Here is a 25,299-nt window from a genome sequence, read left to right on the forward strand (position 1 = left end):
CCTGTAGTCTACTCAAGGTAATATTAGCACATCTTTTATTTTTACGACAATGGGTCTCAATTTTTAGAATAACTAAATGAACACTATAAAAAATATAGCCTTAAAAGGCCTCCTTTTGGAAAATGTGGGTGGAATGAAATATTTTTCTCATGAATTCTGTTGGCTATTACATTCAGTCAGTGATATTCACCAAATTCTTACAGAATGGTTTCTCTTGGGAAATTGATCGGGATTCTATCTATATTCATAGTATTTCTAGACCATGCTAACTCCTTGGACTTTGAAGCCAAATGAACCTTTGAGCGCAGATTAATAGATAAGTTAACATTGGGGACAGTCACAAAAGTCTTCAGTTTTAGGCATTTAGACTTTTCTGCCTCCAACCATCTGACCTTCACCATATAACTTTAAAATTTTAATATAAAATCTATTGTTGAGTAATTTTTTTATAACAAGAGTCTCATTAAATGTAAATTGTTTTCACTAAAAGTCCTAGGAATCCCTACTGTGTGCATGGTGTACACATAATGTAAAAGCTCACTAGGTTTTGGGGTTTTAAGTAGCATTTTTAAAGCAGTACTCCATGTATCTTCTGCCAACACCTCAGTGAAATAGCTACACACTAAAAACAAGCCATAGAGAAAGATGAAGACTGAACAACACTGAAAACGAAGACGGATGCACAACCTACTGTGACAATATCTTTGCTACCTATAAGGCCAGGGAGAACCTCGGTAACATGGTGGAAATTTAGTTTTTCATTTACTCCATTAATTCAAAGAGTCAGACAATAGAGTTATCACTGAAATAAACCCTAGGTATATTCAATATTTTTATGTTAAACAATTAAAGAATAAAAGATAAGACTATATAGTTGGGTAATAATTAATATTGGAGTGAAGGACTTGATTATCAAATTAACAAAGGCAAAAACCAAAAGGGGATATTTGATTATTTGATAGTTTGACATCATAGAAATCATAAATGTCTATATATCAAAAATACCATGCACAAAATATAAATGCAAGGGCTAAACTGTAAAACAAACAAAGACCTATCTATCTATCTATCTATCTATCTATCTATCTATCTATCTATCTATCTATCTATCTATCATCTACATATATATAAGAAATATATATGATATGTATCTTGGGGAAGTACAGGCTTTTAAATATAAGAACACATAAGTTAATAAGAAAAAACACAACAGAAAAAAGTGGACAAGCATATGAACAGGTGGTTCACAAAAGAAGAAAGTCAAATGATGAGAAAATACACAGTCAAAATATTAACCTGCAAATTTGAGCAAATGTGCTTTTTTGGGGGGGACTCTCATCACACTGGCAGAGATTGAGAGGCGTCATATGGCCACTTGGTGTTCGAGGTGAGGAAACTCATACTCATTTATTATTGTAAATGGGTACAACTTTTCTGAAGGGCAATTTGGCTATACTTGTCAAAACCTTAAAACCGGTATACCCTTTGATGGTATCTAAATATTTATTGAGTTCATCACAGTACTACTATTTCATGTCATGGGAAAACGTTCAAGTTTAAAATGAAAAAGCAGAACACAAAACATTATGCACTGTATGATTACTTTTCACTTGAAAAAGTGTTAACAATAATTATGTGCACTTTTTAAATGTCTTCTTGATGCTACTTTGAGTTCCTAGATTTTCTAATGTGAATACGAGTTTTGGAGGAAAGTAAATATTTGTTTTAAAAAGTCTCTGACACAACACGTTATGTAATAGTGTATACATCCTAGCAGCGTCAAAATGCTCTGTGTGTGCACAGGTAGGGCAGAGTGGCTAGCAAATGTGTTTGTATGTGTCTAGGAGCTGGGCTACAGGGCATAGTCAGGACAGAGGGGAGGGGAAGACAGCCTCTGTTTGGACCGTAAAGCGGAGTCTGTTGGAGGTTACATGTACTGTGGGAGAGAAGTCCCTTTTTGGCTTCTCTTTTCTCCTCCCTGATTGACTTTGTCTTGGAAGAATAGTTAATACAGAAGAAGCCATGCATTAGATTCCGCCTTGCACATCACCAGAATTTTATTTATTTTTATGTTTGTTTATTTAGGACAGAGATAAAAATAAAAATAAAGAAAAACCTTAGAATTTTACCCCTATCCCAATTTATTCCATTATATAATTTCCCTATAGCCCTATAATATTTAGATTGCCATGTCATGGGGACATATATGTCATGGGGGCATGTATGTAAATAAGTGGATGTAACGTTGTCTTGTTGTATTACTTTACAATTTTCCCAGAAACAAAGTTTTCCTTCATAGATGTTTTGTTACATTGTTGACTTTGAATGTTATACTCAATAAATGAAAACATTAATGTGTATTTTTTTCAATTGAGTAGGAGGTTGATATTATTCTGAGTTGTCAAGAAAGGATGAAGCTACATTTGGATAAGGCCATTGCCCAACTTGCGTAAGAGCTTTACCTCTCTATACAATTTAAAATCTAATCATGAAACTGTACTTTTATGCCTTCCATTCAGATTTCTCTTAGCTTCTTAATAAGGATTTCTTATGTAAGAAACACACACACAGACACACACACACACACACACACGTTTTTATTTAGAGGTTTAAATGAGTTCTTGGAGTATTTTGCTTGAAATTTTAATTTAAAGAAATAATTTTGAGATTCCATAGAAAGAAAGGATTTCTGCTCTAACTTGGAATATGGCTAAGGTTTCTTTTAACTCAAAAGACTTTTATTCTTTGATAAGAGATTGACTTGTGTATGTTCAGCCCAATAGTTAGAAGAGTAATGAATTGTGGCTCACTTTTATGTTTATTTTCCCTCCCTCTGTAAAGACTCAGCCTTCCCTGATTTCCCAGCAGTTCTGGTACACCTGGTACAGGCTCCTTCATGCTCTGGTTACACCATCTCAGCATTTACGCATCCAGTGTGTTGTAATTGCTCACCCACCTTATTCGCTACCAGAATACACATTCCTCTTTTCTTGGCAATAGGAGATAGTAGGCACTTGATATTTATGGTGGGGATTTGGGAGGGGGGAATAATAATCAAAGGAAGGTCTTAAGTCATGACAACAGCTGTCAACATAGTAAAAGTATTGGCTGAGCCTGCTGCCTGACCTGAATAGAAAGATCAGTATTCGTTCAGTTATGGCCATCGGAAGAAGTTGTGTTGATATTACACAAAGGAAATAATGATTCTGTTTCTACAAATGTTGTCGAGGATCATGTGTGATACACCCAAAGGAATACGTGTGATAAAGGTATCAGTATTTCTTCCTTAGTTTTCCACCCTGCCCATCAGGATTGAAGCTGCGAAGGTTGGGTGAGGTTCAGATGGCTGCCATACCAGATCTGACTGGAAGGACTCTTTAATTCAGAGACCGGTGAGGATAGGTGAAAGGTTGTGCAATTTACGTAAGCTGTAAATACCAGGCAGTACAGTTCCAACATCAATTTCTGGTTTCTGCTCCCTAGGAATTTCAGAAACACACTTTAGTGCGGTTCAAATAATTGTTTCTGTTCTGTTTTCTTCTTGTCCAGTTCCTATTTTTTTCATAATCTAGAATCTGCTGCCCATCTTCCGTGTCCTTTGCTCTTCTTGGCCTGGATTGTTCCACCCTGGAACAGCCATGTCTTCATATCAGCCCCCATTACAAACGAACTCGGTCTGGGCCTCGTGCAGGGCTCTGTCTCTGCATGTGCACTTGTTCAGAATCTTTGTTGGTGATCCTTTAAAGAGCTTGGCTTTCCTTGAACACACAGTGGGCAAAATGCTTACCTCATTTCCTGGGATGGCTTCCCCTGGATTTGTGGGAGTCTGGACCAGTAACATGATGATCCCTGGGCTTTGTTCAGCGAAGGTGATGGGAGGAGGGTTTTAACTCCAGTTGTCTTGGAAGGAACAATGAAGTGCTCAGCTGAAAATGATGTCTCATTAGCTATCAACGTGGCAGTCAAGCTTTTTCCAATCTTGGGCTATAAGGTCGTCCATGGGATGCTGTCTCAAGAACTTTCCTTTGGAAAGCTTGACATCAGGTCAGAAGTGGGGTCAAGGATGTCAGCCCAAGAGAGAAAGCCTATGGGACATTTTGGTCCCAGACCACAAATGAGAAAGGCCCTCGAATCCCAGAGTTTCAGCACAACTTGAGGCACGAGTCTGAACACAGACGTAGCAACTGGAGGCAGCTTCTTACTTTTCATCCTTTGCACATGTATATTATTTTAGAGTTTACACTCATTTCCGCTTCACGTGTGTGTGTGTGTGTGTGTGTGTGTGTGTATGTGTGACAGAGCTCTGGTGACAGGTCAACTGACTTACCCAAAGGTATAGGTTATGTTAAAGAGAAGACGAGGCTAGAATTAGTCTATTCAGTCTGTCCATGCGGGCTTTACTGACTGGCTCCTGTACGCTAAGACCATTTTTGGGTGCTGGGGATACAGAAATGATTAAGATCATTCAGTTGTCCTACTTATCAAATATTATCTATGTGCTAATGCCTCCCAAATTTTTGTTTCTAGAGGGTGTCTAGATCCTTCCCAAATTTCAACAACCTATTTGGTACCTCCACTTGGATCTTTAATGGACTCTCAAGCTCAGTGTGTCAGCGGATCTTCTGCCCTCAACCTAGTTACCCACAGCCTAGCCCACCTTGGTTGACGGAATTCTGCTATACTAATCACTCAGCTTCAGTTCTTTTCCCTCACTGATGTACAATCTCCTGGGAGATTATCTTGGTTTCATTTTTTTTTAATAGTGATGATATCATCTGAAAAGCTAACATACTGTTTAAAAACAAGTCTATCCTATTTTTCTTGACTTCTCACACATTTGTACTTTTAAATTTTGACAACCATCAGCTGTTTCTCTGTGTGCGTATTTCCATTTTACTTTGTTCATTCTTTTTTGTTTTTCAGATTCCACATATAATTGAAATAATATGGTATTTGTCTTTCTCTGTCTGACTTATTTCACTTAGCATAATACCCTTTAGGTTCATCCATATTGTCACAGATGACAAAATTTCGTTATTTATTTTTACTGCTGAATAGTATTCCATTTTGTGTGTGTGTGTATGTGTGCGCGTGTGTGTGTGTGTGTATGTGTGTGTATTCTTTGTATCTTGGTTCCATCTTTAAAACATATCTAGAATCTGAGCTCTTCTCACTTCCTTCAGTGTTACCCCTTTGGTCCAAAGCTACCACCATCTCTTACCTGGGTAACTGCACCTGTCTGCTAATGGGTGTCCCTGTTCCCTGCACTCTGTTCTCAACTCGGCACCAGAATCCTTTAAAATTGCAAGTCAGTGGTCTCTCATTTCACTCGGAAGAAAGCCTGACTCCTTCCAATGTCCATAAGGCCCTGCGTGATCTGCTTTCCCCCGTCAAGTCTTTGCTCAAACATCGCCTCCTCAAGGAGTCATACCCCTGACCATCCTATTTAAAATCATCGCTCACACTCCTAGACCCCTTTTCCTGCTGTGTTTCCTGCATTGTTCTGCTAGCAAATCACATGATTTGCTTCCTTGTGGGTATTACCTGTCTCCTCCCAGTAGGATGTATATAAGCTCATTTAGGAAGAGATTTTATTTTTGTCCATTGATGCATCGCAGGCTTGTAGAACAGTCCTGGCATGTAGTAGGCATCCAATAATTATTTGTTGAACGATCTACTCCATGAGTAAAGATATGGCTCACCCGTCACCCATGCCCACCCCTTGGGCCGTATATTCGGTAGTGAGCAGCTGGGTCTCCTTTCTACTTGGCAGGGCAGTAAACACCATGCCTCTCAGAGCTCACCAAAGCCTTTTCCTTCCCAGAAAGGTGGCTGCTGGAGTGCACGAGCCTGGGGGAGCCACCAATTCCTGATCTTTTTTCAAGAACTCTGACTTTTGCCTTGGAGGTTAATTTTGACCCTTGGTTTCTATTTCCTGGCCAACTTCTCAGGCCTGGCATGACCACAAACTGAGGTCACCTACGGATGGAGGGAAGCTGGGCTATAAATGCCTCATAACTTCTCAGGGAATAGCAACCAAAGAATGGCGGAGAAAAGGGTTATAATGTAGAAGAGGAAAAGGAAGAAGGTAAAAAAGACAGAGATGTGGACGGCTTATTCTTAACCAGAGTTCTGTCTGGAACAGTTTGTGTGTTAGGAAGATGCGCCCAAGGACTGGGGCTCTAGACACCTGACTTTTGTCTATCTACACCTCTTCTCCCTAAACCCCACCCACCCCACCCCATGAAAGGGTCAGGGTGGGAAGGGTTCTGATTCCTCACATGTACGGACATCTCCAGGGAAGGCTCCTTTTAATTGAGAAGTTGGACATTGTGTAAAGGAGGAGAGAGCCGGAGAGCAGTAATGGGTGGGTCCCAACACAGAAGGGCTAAATGAAATTGTTAGCCAAACCTGAAGCTCCATTTCCTCACTCTGTGTTACAGAGCCAACAGAGCTGCCCAGCACGAGCTGGAGAAGGACCTGAGTAATAAACAGACAGCTTACCGGATCGACGATAAATGCCACCACCTGCGGAACACATCAGAAGGCATCAGCTACTTTCGCGGAGTGGAGAGGGTCGATGCGACGTAAGTCAGACACACACCCCATGTATGATTTTGATGTCATTTAATTCATTCTCCCTTCTTTCAAAATGATGCCGCTTACAGATTAGAACAGAAGACATGAGAAGATGTGGAAAGGTCAGTGACACACCCTGCTTTGGACAAGTCTTCGTACGCGTGTTCTGCATTCAGGCCTTGACACTTACATCCTGTATTCTTTTGTAAAGGAATATTTGTTACTTATTTTTCTAACTATGAAAATAATAACTGATCGATGCAGAGAACCTAGAAAACACAGATAATCAGAAAGCGGAGTGTTGCCTCTGTGTATTGGATGCCCAGGACTCTGTGGGGTGCAAGCTGAAGAACAGCTTACCGTTTTTATTACCACTGCCTGTTCAACTTGCTTTGTTAATGGTTTCTTTGCCAGGACCTTGCATGAAACTTCAGTTCATGATCTTTTCTAGTCATTCCCTTTTCAAATAATCAACTTTATTGAGGCGAAATTCACCTACAATAATATACATTTGGTATAAGTGTACATTTTGATGAATGTTGACAAGTTTCTATGCCTAGGTAACCATGACGATAAAGAAGTCAAGGTAAAGAACATTTTCGTCACCTCAGAAAGTTCCCTTGTATTCCCTCCCACACTCCTGACCCCTCCCTCTTGTAAAGTGAACCCCAGATGGATCTCTCCTCTGGGGCTGGTCACCCCCAAAGCAGTCCCCCTCTCTTAGCACTTAGTAAGAGCAGCAACATGTACCTACTTTGACTTCTAGATTCTTCAGGTGTGAATCAGATTCAGGCTGTATGTCCTAAGTGGTCCCCACGAAATGCCTCTTACTTGGCTTAAGGTCAGCAGGAAGCATCTTCCTTTGCTCCTTCCAGGGTGAGGAGGGGTTGGGATGGAACCACATACTCTGAACACCTAGCCCTCCACAAAGGGCCTCCTCTATTTCTGGCATGAATTCTTAGCCATCTCTTATAGGACGACAAGGCATGGAGCACATCAGGTGATATTTTGGGCCATTGGGGCCTGAGCTAAAATCTCAAGTCAACAGTGAGAGTCTCGTGTGATATCCTATTACATCCAAGAAATGTCACCCATACCCAGCGACGCTCAATGGTAACAATTTACTGTTAGTCCTTCCGATATTCTTCCAGTCATGTAGATAAAAAATCATGTATTTAAATAATGACATTACACACATACTGCCTGAATAGCATGTCTGATACTTTACTTCATAATATTTCAAAAACACTGCTTGTGAAAATATTCTTCTACAATATGAGTTGGCACGTTACATGGATTACTTTTATAAATGTACCATAAGTTACTTATTTTTTTCTTTACTTTTGGACATTTAGGCTGTTTCCAGTTTATCAGTGATTGGCATAAATAAAGCTGAAAATGACTGTCCTCACACATACATCTTTGAGTGCATTATTTCCTTAGGGAAATTTCTAGAGTGCTTGCTTCAGCAGCACACATACTAATATTGGAAGGAAAGGAAGATGATACGGATGATTAATGTGGCCCCTGTGCAAAGATGACTTGGAAATTCGTGAAGCATTCCATATTTTTAGTTCTGAGGGTGTAATGTACAGCATGGTGACTTTAGGTAACAATACTGTAATGGATATTTGAAAGTTGCTAAGAGAGTACATCTTAAAAATTCTCATCACAAGAAAAAAAATTGTAACATTATATGGTGATGGTTGTTAACTAGACTTATTGTGGTAATCATTTTGCAATATATACCTATATCAAATCATTATGTGGAATACCTAAAACCAATATAATGTTATATATCAATTATATCTCAATAAAAATATTTCTAGAAGTGACATTTCTGGGTTATACACATTTGAAAGGCGCTGGTATGTTGACGTTTTCCCCTGTAGCATGGTTGTACCAAATCAACGTTCCTACCTTCAGGATATAACAGAATCTATTTCTCGACATGCTCTTCAGCAAATCATTCTCTTCACTTTTTGCTGTTATGATAAAGGTTATTAGTATGTTGTTGTTTTCATTACTTTGATTATTCCTGAGGTTGAATATTTTTGTGTGACGTGTTTGTAATGAACCTGCATACCTTACCCTTCATCAATCCTTTCTTTCTCCCAAAATTGGCAGAGGAGTTAGTTTATGCTTTGGATTTATAGAAAATTGGTTAGCAGTAAAATAAAGAGCAATGAAGAAAAGTTTAAAACAAGCTTTGCTCTGATGTTTACATTTTACTCAATAAACCCAGGGTCAGTGATTTGGGTTCTTTTACACAAAATGAATGATTGCCTACAGACCCTCTAGGCCAATGCATCATTGTCACCATTGTTTGGTTCTAATTCCTTTTATCAGGGTCTCAGTGCCCGAGTCCTGGGCCAAATTTACAGATGACAATATTCTCCGCTCCCAGAGTGAACGAGCAGCCTCCACAAAACTAAGAGATGACATTCAAAACCTCTTGGTTGTGACTGCCAATGAGATGTGGAATCAGTTCAACAAAGTGAACTTAGCTTTCACCAATCGCATTGCTGAGACTGCAGATGCTAAAAATAAGATTCAGATTCACTTAGCAAAGGTAAGTCAAGCACTGGTGGTACCCTTAGCTGACCTGGATGGATAGGGCAGGCAGGGCCTTAGGGACCACAAATCTCTCACCACTCCTGGAGAGATGCCATAAGGCGCACGACCTCCTGGCTATACAGACTAAGAAAAATTTAAAACAGTACAAAGAGCACCATTTATTTTAACCAGGTAGCCAGGTATCAAAATGAAATTGGAATCCACTGGTTTTTTTTTTTTTTTTTTTTTTTTTGGAAACACAAAGAATGCACTATGTAATGAAAGGTTCATAGTATTTTTAACAGAAACAAAAATGTTATTATTAAATCTTAATGAATCACCATATGTAACTAGGAAGTAAATTTATTATTAGAACATATCGTAGGAATGTGTTCTGTTAAATAATTTCAGGCACTTTTTTCTGGAATACAAAACCAAACACAGGAACCTATTAGGTAGTTCAAAATGTTTCTGATATTAAATTTTTTAAAGTGCTCTAACTATAAGAGTTTTACAATAACAATAAAATGAAGAATTCAAGCAGAATTCATATGTTTCAAGATAAACAAGGAGCTCTTCTTTTATTTAGTATTAGACTTGGAGCTCTTATTATGTCTGTGGATTATGCTGCATATGTTTATATTTCTTTCTTTCTTTCTTTCTTTCTTTTTTAAGAACCTTACAAGTCAGTCATGTCATTCTAAGGTGATGTTACCCAATTGAGAGCACCATGTTTTCTCAGGCTGCAGCAATTTATCTTTCCTTCTCATGGTACCTTTTTGGGCAACAAATTTTTATTGAGCCAGACAGTGTGCTATGTACTGTGAAGGGTAGAGAGAAGTATAAAATGTAGTTTTTGTTCCCAGGAAGCTTATACTTGTGGAAAAGAGATACATACATATGAAAAGCTCATGAATAATTAATAACAATAGAAAAATTACAAATTGTGGTTGCCAGATAACAAATACAGGAAGTGTTTGGGGGATTTAGAAGAGGAAGTGAACATTCCAGATGGGCAACATCTTGAACAAAGCCTTAGGAGGTAATCAATCAGAGGTTGAGTTCAGGTCTGTAAACAGACCCATTTGGCTAGCGTGGATGGTATGTGTTCTGGGACAGAAGCTTGGAAGGAAAAGTAGGTTGGAGCCAGACTGTAGAGGACATTTGTGGAAAGGCAACTTTTGGGCAGTAAGAAGCCAGTCTAAAGGCCTTTTAGAAGACTGACTTGATGGAATCCCTTTGTTCAACACATTTTTATTTACTATTATATTAGTTTGCTAGGGCTGCCGTAGCAAAGCATTACAGACTGAGGGACTTAAACAGCAGGAATTTATCATCTCACAGTTCTGGAGGCTAGAAGTCTGAGAAAGGTGTTTGTAGGGTTGGTTTTCTCTGAGGCCTCTCCTGTCTGTGTCTGCACATGGTCTTCCGTCTGTGTGTGTGTCTGTGTCCTAACCTCCTCTTCTTAGACACCAGCCATATTGGATTAGGACTTACCCTAATGATCTCATCTTAACTTAGTTACCCCTTTAAAGGCTCTATCTCCAAATACAGTCACATTCTGAGGTAATAGGGGTTAGAACTTCAACATATTTATTTGGGCGGGGGAGAAGAGGGTAGAATTCCGCCCATGAAAGCTAGATTCAAGGTAGGCATTTGGGGGCGTACACACATGAACGACACACTGACCCTGCCATCTTGTATCTTAGAGTGAGACAAAACATGCACGTAGAAAATAAGTTCCATCAGAAAGGTGCAGCATGAACCCCCTGCAGCCACAGAGAAAATGTTGTTTGTTTAGCAGAAGGAGCAGTTATTTCCAATGGTGAGAGACAGGGAGCCCCAGAGCGTGGCCTTGGTGATAGCAGCAATGTAATGATTTGCAGCAGCTTGTTGAAAGCATGGGAAAGGAGTCAAAGCTTATGTGACAGTTTTAAGAGTTCCTGGCTTACTCAAGTGCTTGAATCTATGTGATTATGTGATATCTCAGCAGGGGGGAAAGGATGTAGAAGTAGTCTGAGGACAAAACCTTGCATTAGAAATGAGGGGAAGTAGTTAGAGAGAAACATAAGGAATTAGGGCAGCAGTTGGCCCAAGAAATTAAGCAAGGTGAGGGAATTCAAGGAAGGGGAGACATCAGGGACACCTCATCATGGGTTTTGAAAGCGCAGTCTCATGAGGGCAGCTAGGGCCAGAGACTTAATACAGGAGCCACCATGAGATTCGGTGGGCCAGAAGTGCAAGGAGAGAGAAGGCCATTGTTGAGTACACTTGGCAGTGAACGTGAGGAGAGGGGTGAGAGCACCGATTGGAAGCACCCAGGCAGGACTGGATGAGAGAATGATGGTGAAAACATGAGGTTTTAAAGGAATTTGGGTGAGACTTGGACTCCTCTCCTGGTCACAGGAAAGGAGCAGGGGAAGGCGAGAGTGATGGGGAGAATGTGGGAAAATGAGAGTGCAGAGAGAGATCAAGGTCGGAGGAGAAAGAAGGGTTCAGAGCACAAGAGAGGGGCTAGCTTCACAAAGGAGGAACCGGGGAGGGATCCAAGTTTATGCAATTTGGGGGACCCTCTTTGAGAAAAAAGGATATAAAATTAGGACTACAAAATTGCTAGTGCTTCTCCCTTGTGAGTGAGGCACCCTGGGGCTTGACCTTGATTTGCTTCAAGGCAAATTCTCCACCAGCTGGAAAACATCTCTGTGAGATTAGTGAGAAGAGAGAGTGGAAGCCTCATGGCCTCCCTTTTCTCAGTTACACACAAATGTGTGCTGGTAAATATTTAACAACCGGTGGCCTCAGGTGGGGGAAAAGCCCTGATTTGTAGCATTTGCCGATATCTGTGGTGTAAATACTCCCACCCTGGCTGATTCCACCCCGAGTTGGGAGTTGGGAAAGTTCCCTGCAGTCAGCTCTCCAGGGCAGCGGGAGAACTGCGGATTTGCTGGGCCTGGGGGTAGGAAGGAGCAGGGCACTCAGGGAATCAACCTCCCAATCTGTGGGGGCGAGGTGGGCTGGGCCCCAAATGGACAGGAAGCAAGTGGCAAGCAGGCACAGCCCCGAAGCCTCAGCCATCTGCTTCTCTTCCTACAGACCCTGCAGGAGATTTTCCAGACTGAAATGACCATAGAATCCATCAAGAAGGCCATCAGGGACAAGTCTGCCTTCCTGAAGGTGGCTCAGACCAGATTGGATGAGCGTACCCGGAGACCGAACATAGAGCTCTGCCGAGATTTGTCCCAGTTGCGGTGAGGCAGGAGGGAGCGCCCTTGGTGGGAGGGGAAAGTCAGGTTCACTGTGGGACAGGACACCAGCCTGACCGGGACGCCATGCTCTTTATGAAAGCGCTTTCTGCCAACACAGCGGTAATATGGCAGAGCATAATAATGCTCACTTAAAATATTAATAGTGGGGGTTAGTATTTAATGGGCATGGCGTTTGGTTTGGGATGAGGAAAAGTTCTTGAGATGGATGATGGGGCTGGATGCATAGCATTGTGAATGTACTTAATGCCACCAAACTGAACACTGAAAAATAGTTGAGATGGTAAATTTTTTGTTATGTATAGTTTACCACAATTAAAGGAAAAAAAAGAAATGACATCAACGTTACACACGAAAAAGTGATAATAAACATTAGGCCTCCTTCAGTGAGGCCAATAAGGCGTTTGAGTTCCCCCACACTTCCCTGGACTCGCTAGTTCCCAGCACACCTCTATTACAAGCGGCAGAGCGGCTTGCTGTGTGTTCCTCAGGGCTGGAGACTCGTCAGAAATGGAACTTGGGTTACAGTTCCACTGACCCTTATCTATCTGCTTTCATCCAGTTGCTCTCTTTGGCCTCTTTTAGCAGTTAGTGTCTCTGTTCTTGTCATGCAGACCATCCTCCTGATCCCCTAAAAATCCCAATGGCCTTTTAGGTTCATTTTAGTTTGTTCTGTTCTCAGTAGAAATTGAGAACAGCTGGTTTTCATCAAGCATGTCTCCTGCATCCACATGGCAGGAGGAATCTGATGCCACAGTTTATCGACTGAACACTACATGTATTTTATTATTATTGTTATTATTATTATTATTATTATTATTATTTTAACTTGGAAAATAACTTTTAAGATGGGCTTGTAAGGAACTGGCCAAGATAGCCGCCTCCCCCCTCTCTCAACCCCCTACTCAATTCTGGCTTCATTTCTAATTTCCCAGAACCTGCTCTGCTTTTTCTTTCTGGATTTCGTCATTGCTATTCTTAGGTCATAAAATGCTCCATGCAGAGGCAGATCGAATTTATAGTAACTGGAGGAACCAAGGGGCAGCACTTGAAATCCAGGATTGTTTCTGGGGCGAGAGGCCACCTGTCTAGTCTTCTACCTTGTCCCATGATAAATTCCCTTATCACCATGAAGGATTTATCCAGCAGATAAAATGACTTTGAGCTCTACCAAAGAAACAGTGTGGATTGCCTGGAGGGAAAGGGAAGGACGTTTTTGTGAGGCCAACAATGATGAAAATAATCCTAAAGATAGAGATGGAGATACTAATGGCTGCCACCACTTATTGATCTCATTCTGTGCCAGCTACTGTCCTGAGCACTTTACACTACCTCATTCATTGTCTTCATTTTACAAATAAGGAAACTGAGGCAGAAGTGGGTTGAGTGCCTTGGCCCCTGTGGCACCAGGTGGTAAGAATGAAAGCCACAGTCTGAATCCTAACCTGTCTTCGTGCAGAGCGCTATCCCACCAAACCAACTATTTGCTTCTGCTTCTCCCATCTTTCGTATTGCAGGATGCTTTCTCCATTCCTCTATCATGTGTCTTATCTCATCTGACCTTCTTTATGCCCATGTGGGATAAGTTGACAAAGGAGGTACTGTATCCTCATCTCTCTCTCACAGAGGAGGAAACAGAGGGTCAGAGAGGAGAGTGATATTGCGAAATACCCTAAGCACATTCTGTGTTTCCCCAAAAATAAGACCTAGCTGAACTATCAGCTCTAAGGCATCTTTTGGAGCAAAAATTAATATATAACCCAGTATAATGTAATATAACATAATATAATATAACGTAATATAATATAATATAATACCCGGTCTTATTTTACTGTAATACCCAGTATACTATACTATACTATATAATATAATATATACTGGGTCTTATATTAATTTTTGCTCCGAAAGACGCATTAGAGCTGATGGTCCGGCTAGGTCTTATTTTCGGGGAAACATGGTGGCATGGGTATAGTCTGTGTTGGATACTAAGAAGCATGCTTTAGAATATATGCAAATAAACTTACTGCATTTCCCCCAGTGGAGTTGTTATCTAGGCCACAGCCATATAGGAGTTCAGCCAGCTACATGTTTCAGAGTGGATTCCATAGAAACCCTACTCATACAGTGCTCATTATTTAGGATAAGCTGCCCTCCACTACAGAGGCTAGGTGGGCTGCTGGATGGCCAATCTGAAGTGTGTGTTTGCTTCAGAAAAACACCCATTTGGCCAGTTGGGATTGGATCACGAATTGTGGCTTTCTGCAAATATGATTAGGAGAAGCTGAACTGAAATTTCATGCTCCAAAAATTTCTGCAGAGTCATCACAAGTAGAGATAGGGATAAATACATCGTTCAGACTGCCATTAGACAAACCCAGGGTTGCTTTTTAGGAGGGTTTTTAGTAGTGGTCTAATTTGACTTTAGAGTTATCAAACAAAGAGGCATTCAGAGAGGCTTCTGAAAAGCTGAATGGTTTTTACTCTTTTTTCCCCTTCACAGCTAAACAGAAGTTGCTTTTCCTTTACTTCCTGTCCACTCCGTAGTATGTCTGTTTCCTCTGCTCCTTTATTGGCTTTAGAACAAAACCTACTTTTGTTCTCTAAAGATTTCTTGTTAAAATATCGTTGCCAAAAATATGGTCCCAGAGTAACAACAGTGGAATTTAGGATTATTATTGGGGGAGGGGGTTATTTTTCCTCTTCAACTGATCATTCTGAAAGCAGCCCTTTGGCTGGGTTGCTTTCAGAATTAAATTAAGAAAAAATACACGCATAAACTCAGAGGAGGGAGGACTGAGAAAAATTGCTGTTTTCATTTCAAGACTTTTATTTTCATTTAAAATTTTCTAAACGGGTTCTTTCAAAAGTAATTCTAAACATTCCTGGCATCTTTGGTGGCAGGCCAGACCAGGCTCTGCTTTACTTAAATAATCTCCATACTTTTTTTTTTTTTTAACTACGGTAGCTTTATTTGTATTTCAATGCAAAATGTTTTTCAGTTCTGTAATTCTCCCCAAATGAGTGGTTTCAGCAAAATAGCGCTCTGTGATCTGCCAAGAACAAGGAAACCGTGAGTGAAATGTGGCCTTGAAAGATGAGGAAAAATGTATTTCTAATGGTGAAAGTTGAGGGAAGTGCAGTATCTCGTAGCTGTGTTCACACTGCAGTGGGAAAACAAGGATAATTGCCTGTGCTCGATGTATCTTGAATTCCTTTTTTTTAAACATTGATATTTTAAGGTGTATTTTTTCAAAAGTTCCCTGAGATAAATTTTCCACTAGACTAGTATTTGGCTGCAAGGAGTAAAGACTCATATATCTTCCTGCTTCTTTCCCTACCTTTGGGTTCAGGGTTCTTTTTGAAGCCAGTGGAAGGGGCAGAGGGAGGGGTGGGAGACCAGAGGCAGGCCCTGGTGTGACTGTAAATAACCTGCTCCCCAAAGATTGGTTTCTTTACTAGTGATATTTTATACCTTGGGATCAGGAAAAAAAAAATCTATATCTCTATATCTATAGATATAGAGATATAGATATATATTTAATCCAACCTGCTCTAAACAACAACAAAATATGTTTTAGATCAGTTCTCAGATTTTGTGTTTACCAATTCCAGACCAAAAGAAACTTGGCACTTAAGTTTCAATTCCTTCCCTTCCCCACTGAAAGTAAGAAAACAGTTACAGGTTCTAAGATAAAAGGAGATGCATAGTCTGGATGTGTTTTCAGAGCTTACTGTTGCTTCTGTGAGCCTTTGGGGTGGGGCGCTGGGTAGGGGGGAGTCAGGGGATGGGGGTTGGAGCTTTGCTGTACCTTTTCCGTCTCAGGCTGCAGGTGGGTTGAAAGCTGAACCTCCAGGCTCCCTCCAGCCTGTGCTTCCTCTCTACTACCTGGAGTCTGATTTTTGTTCTTTAAAAAAATGTTTTTAAATTAAATTTATTGAGCTTACATTGGTTAAGAAAATTATATAGGTTTCAAGTGTACAATTCTCTAATCTATCATTTGTATATGGCATTGTGTATCTGCCATCCAAAGTCAAATCTCCCTCCGTTACCAAATATTTGACCCCCTTTACCCTCTTGTACACCCGCCCCCCTCTCTCTTACTCTCTGGTAACCACTAAACGTTGTCTGTCTATGGGTTTTTGTTTGTTTTTCTTGTTCATTTGTTGCTTTCAGTTTTATATTCCACATATGAATGAAATCATAGGGTTCTTGAATTTTTCTGACTTAATTCGCTTAGCATGATAATCTCATGATTCATCTATGTTGCCACAAATGTAGATTTCATCTTTTCTTATGGCTGGGTAATATTCCATTGTATATACCGTGTTTCCCCAGAAATAAGACCTAGCCGGACCATCGGCTCTAATGCGTCTTTTGGAGCAAAAATTAATATAAGACCTGGTATTATATTATATTATATTATATTATATTATATTATATTATATCAGGTAATATATTATATTATATTATATTATTATATTATATTAGGCCCAGTCTTAAAATAAGACCGGGTCTTATATTAATTTTTGCTCCAAAAGATGCATTAGAGCCGATGGTCCGGCTAGGTCTTATTTTCGGGGAAACACGGTACCACATCTTCTTTATCCAATAATCTATTGAAGGTACTTTGGTTGTTTCCATGTCTTGGCTACTGTGAATAATGCTGCAGTGAACATAGATGTACATATATCTTTATGAATAAATGTTTTAATTTTGGGAGGCAGATACCCAGAAGAGGAATTGCTGGGTCATATGGTAATTCTATTCTTATTTTTTCTGAGGAACTTCCGTACTCTTTTCCACAGGTCTGTACCAATTTACAATCCCACCAGCAGTGTATGAGGCTTCCTTTTTCTCCACAGCCTCTGCACCACTTGTTATTCCTTGTCTTGTTGATAATAGCCATTCTAACAGGTGTGAAATGGTGTCTCATTGTGGTTTTGATTTACATTTCCCTAATAGCCAGTGAAGTTCAGCATCTTTTCATGTCTCTGTTGGCTGTTTGAATGCCGTCTTGGGAGAGGTATCTGTTCCGCACTTCTGCCCATTTTTTAATTGTAATATTTATTTTTTTTGTTGTTGAGCTGTATGAGTTCTTTATATATTTTGTATATTAGCCCTTATCGAAAGTGTTGTTTGCAAATATCTTCTCCCATTTGGTGGGTGGCCTCTTTGTTTTGTTCATGGTTTCTTTTTCCGTACAGAAGCTTTTCTTGAGAGGTCCCGTGGGCTTGGACCTCTGGGCAGCTCCCTACCTCCCACTGCGACCTCCTTTACGTAGGACATGGAAGTTGGTCCTCCTGCAACAAGCGTTTTCTGCATGCCTGTCAACTGCAGGAGGGGCTGCTGGGGTGAGCCTTGAGCAAAGTCAGCTCATGGGAGGGTGCTTTCAGGGAGCTGATGGCCTGCAGGAAAAATGGAGTAAATTACACTGGGCAGCTACCTAGTCCCAGGGTTAAGGGAGGGACTTCAGGGAGAAGTGTGTATTTGCTTGGTCTTTGAAGATTGCATAAATTAGTGGATGGGGAGCGATAAAAATGGGCTGAAGGGATGGAAAGGGTGAAGACCCTGAGGTCAGAGATGGAGCGCACACATTCCAGAATGCGCCTACAGAGCAGAGGGGGAGGGGTGCAGTGGCACGTGGTAAGGCTCTTTGGGAGACAGGAATAACAGGATTTTATGGTTGAGGAATTAGGGGGCCCTGAGGAAGAGGACAGGGTCAAGGTGATCAGAGGGTTTTAGTTTCAGCATCTACAAGGATGGTGACACCATTGCCTGAGATATGGGGCACACAGGTGGCCTGGGGTGCCAGTGATGCATCTGCTCTATACCCCACCTCAGCCTGAATCAGCCGCGTACTGGTATATTCACCAAGAAAGCTATGCCCAGAAGGTGAGCACAGTGGAGCCGTCCTAGGGAGTTTCTAAACCATTCATCGTTGGCTGTGCCGTCTGAGTAAGAGGTGATGTTTCCCAGTCATTCTGTTGGTGAGCGAGTCACGTCAGATAACCTCTCTACAAGTCAAAAAGAGTTCAAATCCCTCAAAACCGTTATTTCCTTTTTGAAAAATAGTTATTGCTTTTTTTCCCTTTCTGTCTTTAAGAGTAGTATCAGTGCATGACAGAAAAATCAGTAAATGAAATAAGAAACCATCCTCAATTCTTTGTGCCATCGAGGGATAACCAATGTTAGCAATTTGTCATATTTGCCACCAGGCACATGAACAAAATTGTGATCTTTCTGCAGATAGGATTTAATATCCTGACTCTTTCAGCCAATATTATATTGTAAGTTTCTTTCCCCATGGCAAATATAAGTTCTTTTTTAAAAAGTATTGCTCACCTAGTATTTAATCGTCTGTCTATAGCATCCATTGTCATTCGACATTAATATTGTCTCCTCTCATTTTCTCATACTACCAGTCAATACAAGATAACACTATGAAGAAAATATTTCTTTATAATTTTATGTCAAACTGTTCACCTTGCTTTTTTTTTTCTAAAAGTTTTTTTGGTTTAATTTCACAAGTAAGATAAGGATACATTCTGATTTTAAAATAAATTCAAATAGTACCGATCTATACGGAATGCAGAATTAGAGTCCTTTCCATGCCCTCTCCATCGTCTCGCTCCCCAACCTCAGGAACAGCTGCTGATTTGTGCATCTCCTTAAATATGATTACAGTTTGTCCTTTAGGAAAGGCGAGCATGAAGAGTTTTGAACAGAAAAGTGGTTGCTTTGGTGCCATTTAATTTAGTTTCTGTAAGTGCCACTTGGGGCCTGCCATTGTATTGGCCCCTGTAGCAGGGCTGCCAGATTTTACAAAGTAAAACACAGGTTGGCCAGTTAAATTTGAATTTCAGGTAAACAATGGATCATTTTTCCGAGGTCGGACAATTAAGTTCACGAACTCATCCTTGAAAAAGTGCTACACACCTCATTGCTGAATATCACTACGGTCACCTTCGAAGTACTCCCCTTGGAAAGCTATGCACCAATGCCAGCACCTAGTCTGCCCTTCAAAGCACTTTTGGAACTCTTTTACTGGAATGGCCAGGAGAGCTGTCATTGTATTACCCTTGATGTCCTGAATGTCATAAAAATGTCTTCCTTTCAGTATGTCTTTTATCTTTGGGTGAAGAAAGAAATCATGGGGGCCAGATCAGGTGAGTAGGGAGGATGTTTCAATACAGTTATTTGTTTACTGGCTAAACGCTCCCTCACAGACAGAGTCATGTGAGCTGGTGCATTGTCATGATGCAAGAGCCATGAATTGTTGGCGAAAAGTTCATCTAACTTTTTCACGTAGCCTATTCAGCACTTCCGAATAATCAACTTGGTTAACTGTTTGTCCAGTTGGTACAAATTCATGATGAATAATCCCTCTGATATCAGAAAAAGTTTAGCAACATCGTTGCAACAAGTTTGCAAACTTAATTGTCAGTCCTCATATATGTCCCAAATATTGCATGGAATACTTATACTAAAAATATTTATGCTAAATAAAAATACTTACACTGAATATTATTCTGCCTCAAAAAGGAAGGAAATTCTGACATATGCTACCACATGGATGAACCTTGAGGATATTATACTGAGTGAAATAAGCCAGTCATAAAACAACAAATACTGCATAATTGCACGTGTATGAGTTACCTAGAGTGGTCAGATTCAGAGAGACAGAAGGTAGAAAAATGGTTGCCAGGAGTTTGGGGAGGGGGATTGAGAGTTAGTGTTTAATGAGGACAGTTTCATTTTGCAATATGAAATAGTTCTGTGGATAAATGGTGGTGATGGTTGCACAATGTGAATGCAAGTAATGTCACTGGACTGTACGCTTTAAAATGGTTAAGATGGTAAATTTTATGTTATTGGTATTTTACCACAATTAAAAAAATACTTACATTAAAAAAATTACACATGTATCTGAAATTCAAATTTAACTGGGCATCCTGTGTATTATCTGGCAACCCCACACTTCGGGGATTACAAATAGAAATGAGATGGCCATACTGAAAGGGTTCCAGTGTGTTGAGGCCAACTTCTGGGGTCTCTGCTTCTGCCCTTGCTCACAGGGAGCTTAGAGGGCAGGAAATGGGACCTAGTTCTTTATTATGGCCACTGAGGCTCCTTATTTCCTTCTGAGCTTCCTGGATAACTGTGAGCGGCTTATAAACACATGTGGGCTGTGTGTCCCTAAAAGGGCACTTCATCAATCCTCCGGGCTCAATTTCCTCTTCTGTAAAACAAGGAAACTGGACTTAATGATCTTTCACACTTATTTTCCAGTTGCAAAGTTCTGTGAAACTATAAAATGTATAACGATTTTAATATAGTCTGGATATTTTTTTGTAATCACAAAATCCTTTTCTATCTCTAGGGATGTCCACATCCCTTTTGTTCATTGCCACTGTTCTCTTTCTATTACTGTATATTTTAATTAACTTCATGCACCTCTAGTCTGCTGGTAAATGAACCCCAAATAAAGAAAACCTTAACTTTGAATAACTGGTTAAAATTTGATGAATTTGCAATTGTGTTTTCAACTGATCAGAGTCAGGCAGGGGAGCAGCATGGGGATTAATGGGTAGAATCATTGAAAACTGTTCTTTTGTTGTTTTGTTGTTTTCAGTTTTATATACAACAAAAGAGCAAGACAAACAAATGAAGAAACAAAAACTCACAGACACAGACAATAGTTTAGCGGTTACCAGAGGGTAAAGGGGGAGGGAAGTGGTAGATGAGGGTAAAGGGATCAAATATATGGTGATGGAAAGAGAACTGACTCTGGGTGGTGAGCACACAATGTGATATATAGATGATGTATTCCAGAATGGTACAACTGAAATCTGCGTAAAATTACTAACAGTTATCACCCCAATAAACTTTAATTTAAAAAAAATTAAGAAAAATAAACTGTAAAGAAAGTTACCTAAGGTCTTTGTACTTCAGTTTCCTCATCTCTAAAATGGGGATAATCATAGTATCTACTTCAGAGTGTTGTTAATAGGATTAAATTGTCTGATCATGTAAAGTACTTAGGATAGTATATGTATATAAACTACATATTAGTATATAATATGTACTATATTACGCATATAATAAAGTCGTTAATAAATGAGTTGCTATTATTATCATTGTTGGCTTTTTATAACCTATTTCCTATTTTTTCTCTTGACTGACCACATAGTCGTCTCCCTTGGATATTATTGGCCAAATCAGTCAGTAAAGGAGCCCTTGCTTAATTGCTCTTCAGGAAGAGAATTACTTTCTAAATATAAACACCATGCAAGAAATCATAAAGAAAAAAAAGAAAAAGATTTGGCTTAGTTAACATTGAACTCTTACATATAACAAAAACATCATAAAAATTAAAAGGCAAAAATCAAATTAGGGAAAACATTTGCCACAAGCATAACAGACAAAAAAAAAAAAAACAAACCAATATGCTTAGTACTGAAAGAGCTCTTTGCAAATGAGTAAGATAAATAGAAATACCTCAGTAGAAAAAGGAGCACAACATAGAAAGAGGCAATTCACTGAAGAAATGCAAAATGACCAATGGATATTTACGAAAGGTTTACTAACAAAGAAATGAAAATTAAAACAATATCAATTAATGTAATTTGAGGAGATGCTAGGTTTTTCCATGAGTGAAAATTTTTTTTCCTTTATGTTTAAGTGAAAAATGTGTCGTTTTTATCATCGCAGCATAATTAGAACTGCAACTTGTTTCATGGTTTATGTAGCTGATTTCATGAATTATCATTTTCATCTTCTATTAAGTTTTCAACGTTACTAATATATTTACTCTTGGACCTTGGGATGTTGTTGGGGGAGGGGCATTATAATTTGAGAAGTGGCCCCTTAACTAATCCCTCCCTCCATCCCACTAGGATATGTTGACAGGTTGGGCTGAATTCTAGCTACTGAATAAAGTTGGGTATCCCACTTTTCCTAACTATAACAATAATTTCACTGATAAAATAAACGTAAAAAAGTCTAGTTAAGTTTTCGTTTTACCATTTTTACCAAGTATAAAACATGAAATGTTTAAAAGTTCTCCCCTTTTTAAAAATATACAATATTTAATATGTGTATATGAAAACTTGCCGGTGTCCCCAAATGCTTAGTTTTTGCCTTTTGGATTCTGGACGTAGTTAATAGGAGTGGTCCAGGCAGATAGGAGAACCACACACAAGGATTGCTTCCTTTGTGACTTTGCAATACAAGTAGTTCTGACGTTGGTGTAACCTGCGTGCTGCTGGGGCCTCCATGTGAGCCCAGCCCAGCAGCCACACCTCCAACAGGGATTCAGTAACCACGCATGCCCTTAATTCAGATAATAACCACTGTCATGAGTGTGACTTCTGCTAACCTAACTGGGTGCTTCTTCCTTCATGCAGCCTTGTTAATGAAGTGTATGAGGTGGACGAGACCATCCAGACCCTGCAGCAGCGCCTGAGGGAAGCTGAGAACACCCTGCAGTCGCTGGTCCACACCAAAGCCACCCTAGAGCATGACTTAGCGGTCAAAGCGAATTCTCTGTACATCGACCAGGAAAAATGCCTGGGAATGCGCAAGAGCTTCCCCAACACCCTTCGGCTGGTGGGCTTTTGTTAGGGACCCCCCAGGAGTGGTTTCCTTACTCCTCAGGAAAGGTAGTACCAGAGCCCTGTCTCAGCATTTAAGTGGAGTGCTAATATATTCACTTATTAAAGGATTGTACTGATAGAAATGTACTGGTCTCCTGTCTTGGAAAGCCTTTTGTTTGCATTCAGACCTTAATTTTCTACTATTTACTAGGTCTGGGCAACGGGAAGGATATAAAGAAATATAATCAATCTAATAGAGAAGGTCAAAATATTTGTTTTATTCTTCTTATTTTCTGTGTAACACGAATGGGCTGGAAAGGAGAAATGTGTTTTTCTCTGGGGCGGTAGGGGCAGGAATCACAAACAGTGGATTTTGAGCTATGCCTCAAAAGGAAACATGGAGACAAGGAGAAAGGCCTTTGGTTATGTCGTAGTTGGGGGTAGTTTGAGCAAAAGCAAAGGTGGAAAAATATAGAGTGCATTTGAAACAATAGTAGAGTTGTTTGTGATTCATAAGGCATGGTATACAGGAAGGAAATAGAACCCGCAAGGTGCCTGGAAAAGTGGGGGGACTTCACCTCCAGCTTAAGGAGTTGGGGGAAACTGATGGACATCTCGAAGCAAGGAAATGGCCTTATGGAAGCAATGACTGAGCAATGAAAAGTTGGAACTGGACAGATGGCAGTGAAAACAAATAAAGGAGGAATGCAAAATATAACAAATCAACAGGACTTGGTAACTCTTTACATGTGGAGGGAGTGCTCTGTGTGTGTGTGTGTGTGTGTGTGTGTGTGTCCAGTGTGACACAGAGGCCTGGACCCTAAGTGGGCTGGAAAATGGGACAGTGCTTGAATTCTAGGAGGTACGAGGATACCTCAGGGTGTTTGGGGTTTTTTTTGTTGTTGTTTGTTTAGTAACTTATTCTTTTTTACAAACAAAAAAACATTTGCATGACACATATTTTGGAAAATAGAGAAAATACACTCACACAAAACTTCTAAAAAGCACTCATTATCACAACACCCAGCAATAATCACTGATGTTTTCAACATTTTATTGCGTATGCTTTCAATCCTTTCTCTATGATTATATATGTATATGATAGTTATTTACATAATAGGTAATTGTAATGTTTATTATATTTGTTTGCAAATATGTGTAATATGTTTATATGTAAATACATAATAACATTTGGGACTATACTGCTGATTTGTAACCTTCTTTCTCCTATTCAAATATTATAAATGGATTTCCATTGCATTAGCTTTTCATGATTTCTTTAAAGCCTTCCTTTTTATCTCTAGAAACAATGAATATTGCTTATTTCAGTGGAAATTTCAGAGAATACAGATAAGCAAAAGAAGAAAATAAAAATACTAATAAAAATGTAGTTAGTATTTCTATACTAACTACATATTTTGATATGCATAGATTTTATTTCTGAACATATTCTTTATTTCTGTGTTTCTGTACATATTTATCTCTAAAATATGGAATCATTCTTAATAAAGTAGCTAGCACTTATAAAGCCCTTATGTCAGACAACATTCTCAATGCCTTACTCACCTGAACTCATTTATGCTTTTTCCCCTTGATAATGTGTACTCTTTCCATGTTATTAAACATCTTTTCACAACTTCATTTTAACAGCTTTTTAATATTCTATTGTACTGAGGCTCTAGAATGCTCTATTACTCTTCTTTATGATAACAAACAATGCAGCCATGATTTAATCTTGTTAGCTAAATATTTGCAAACATCTTTAATATGTTCCTGAAGTTCCTAGGTGTTAAATCAATAGATCAGAAGTTACGCACATTTTAAAAAGGGCTCTTGCATTGTGTTGTCAAATTGCCCTCCTGAAAGTTTGTGTTACTCTGCACCCCACCAGCAGTCTGTGAGAGGGCCTGTCTTTCTGCATTTTTTGATAAGCCTTTGCTATCTTTTTTTTACCACTTAACAGTATAAAAATGGTCTTAATGCTTTAACTTCTCATTCTCTGGAAGCTAATGCTGTAGAACATTGTTCACGGAACTCTTGAATTTCTTCTTTCAATCGCTTGTCCTTGTTATTTGCCTGTTTACCCGAGTATTTATCTTTTTAAAATTTATTTATTTTTGAGTTACCTGTATATCGGTCATATGACACGTTCGTCACATATACTGAACATATTCTTTATATGCCACTTGCCTTTACCTGTTGTTTATGGTTTCTAATGTACAGAGGATAAAATGTATAAATGTTTCATTCATGATTTATGGCTTTGGAGTTATATCAGCAAAGCTCTTCCTCTTCCCAAGATGAT

General features: G+C 39.5%; 1 protein-coding gene and 1 pseudogene across 3 annotated transcripts in view; both read left to right on the forward strand.

Moving 5' to 3' along the window:
• Window positions 1-23,691, forward strand: part of TEKT3 (tektin 3) — a 46,703-nt gene extending 23,012 nt beyond the window's left edge. For all 3 annotated transcript variants that reach the window (XM_033090747.1, XM_033090748.1, XM_033090745.1), the window contains exons 4-8: window positions 2,379-2,449; window positions 6,444-6,587; window positions 8,929-9,151; window positions 12,229-12,383; window positions 22,806-23,691. In XM_033090747.1, the coding sequence (XP_032946638.1) occupies window positions 2,379-2,449; window positions 6,444-6,587; window positions 8,929-9,151; window positions 12,229-12,383; window positions 22,806-23,022 (810 nt within the window). In that variant the 3' untranslated portion in view covers window positions 23,023-23,691. The remainder of the gene's footprint in view (window positions 1-2,378; window positions 2,450-6,443; window positions 6,588-8,928; window positions 9,152-12,228; window positions 12,384-22,805) is intronic.
• Window positions 8,036-8,151, forward strand: LOC117014184 (uncharacterized; annotated as a pseudogene).
• Window positions 23,692-25,299: the final 1,608 nt, after the last annotated feature.

This window comes from Rhinolophus ferrumequinum, chromosome 21 (genome assembly GCF_004115265.2).
Source record: "Rhinolophus ferrumequinum isolate MPI-CBG mRhiFer1 chromosome 21, mRhiFer1_v1.p, whole genome shotgun sequence".
Lineage (NCBI taxonomy): Eukaryota > Metazoa > Chordata > Mammalia > Chiroptera > Rhinolophidae > Rhinolophus > Rhinolophus ferrumequinum.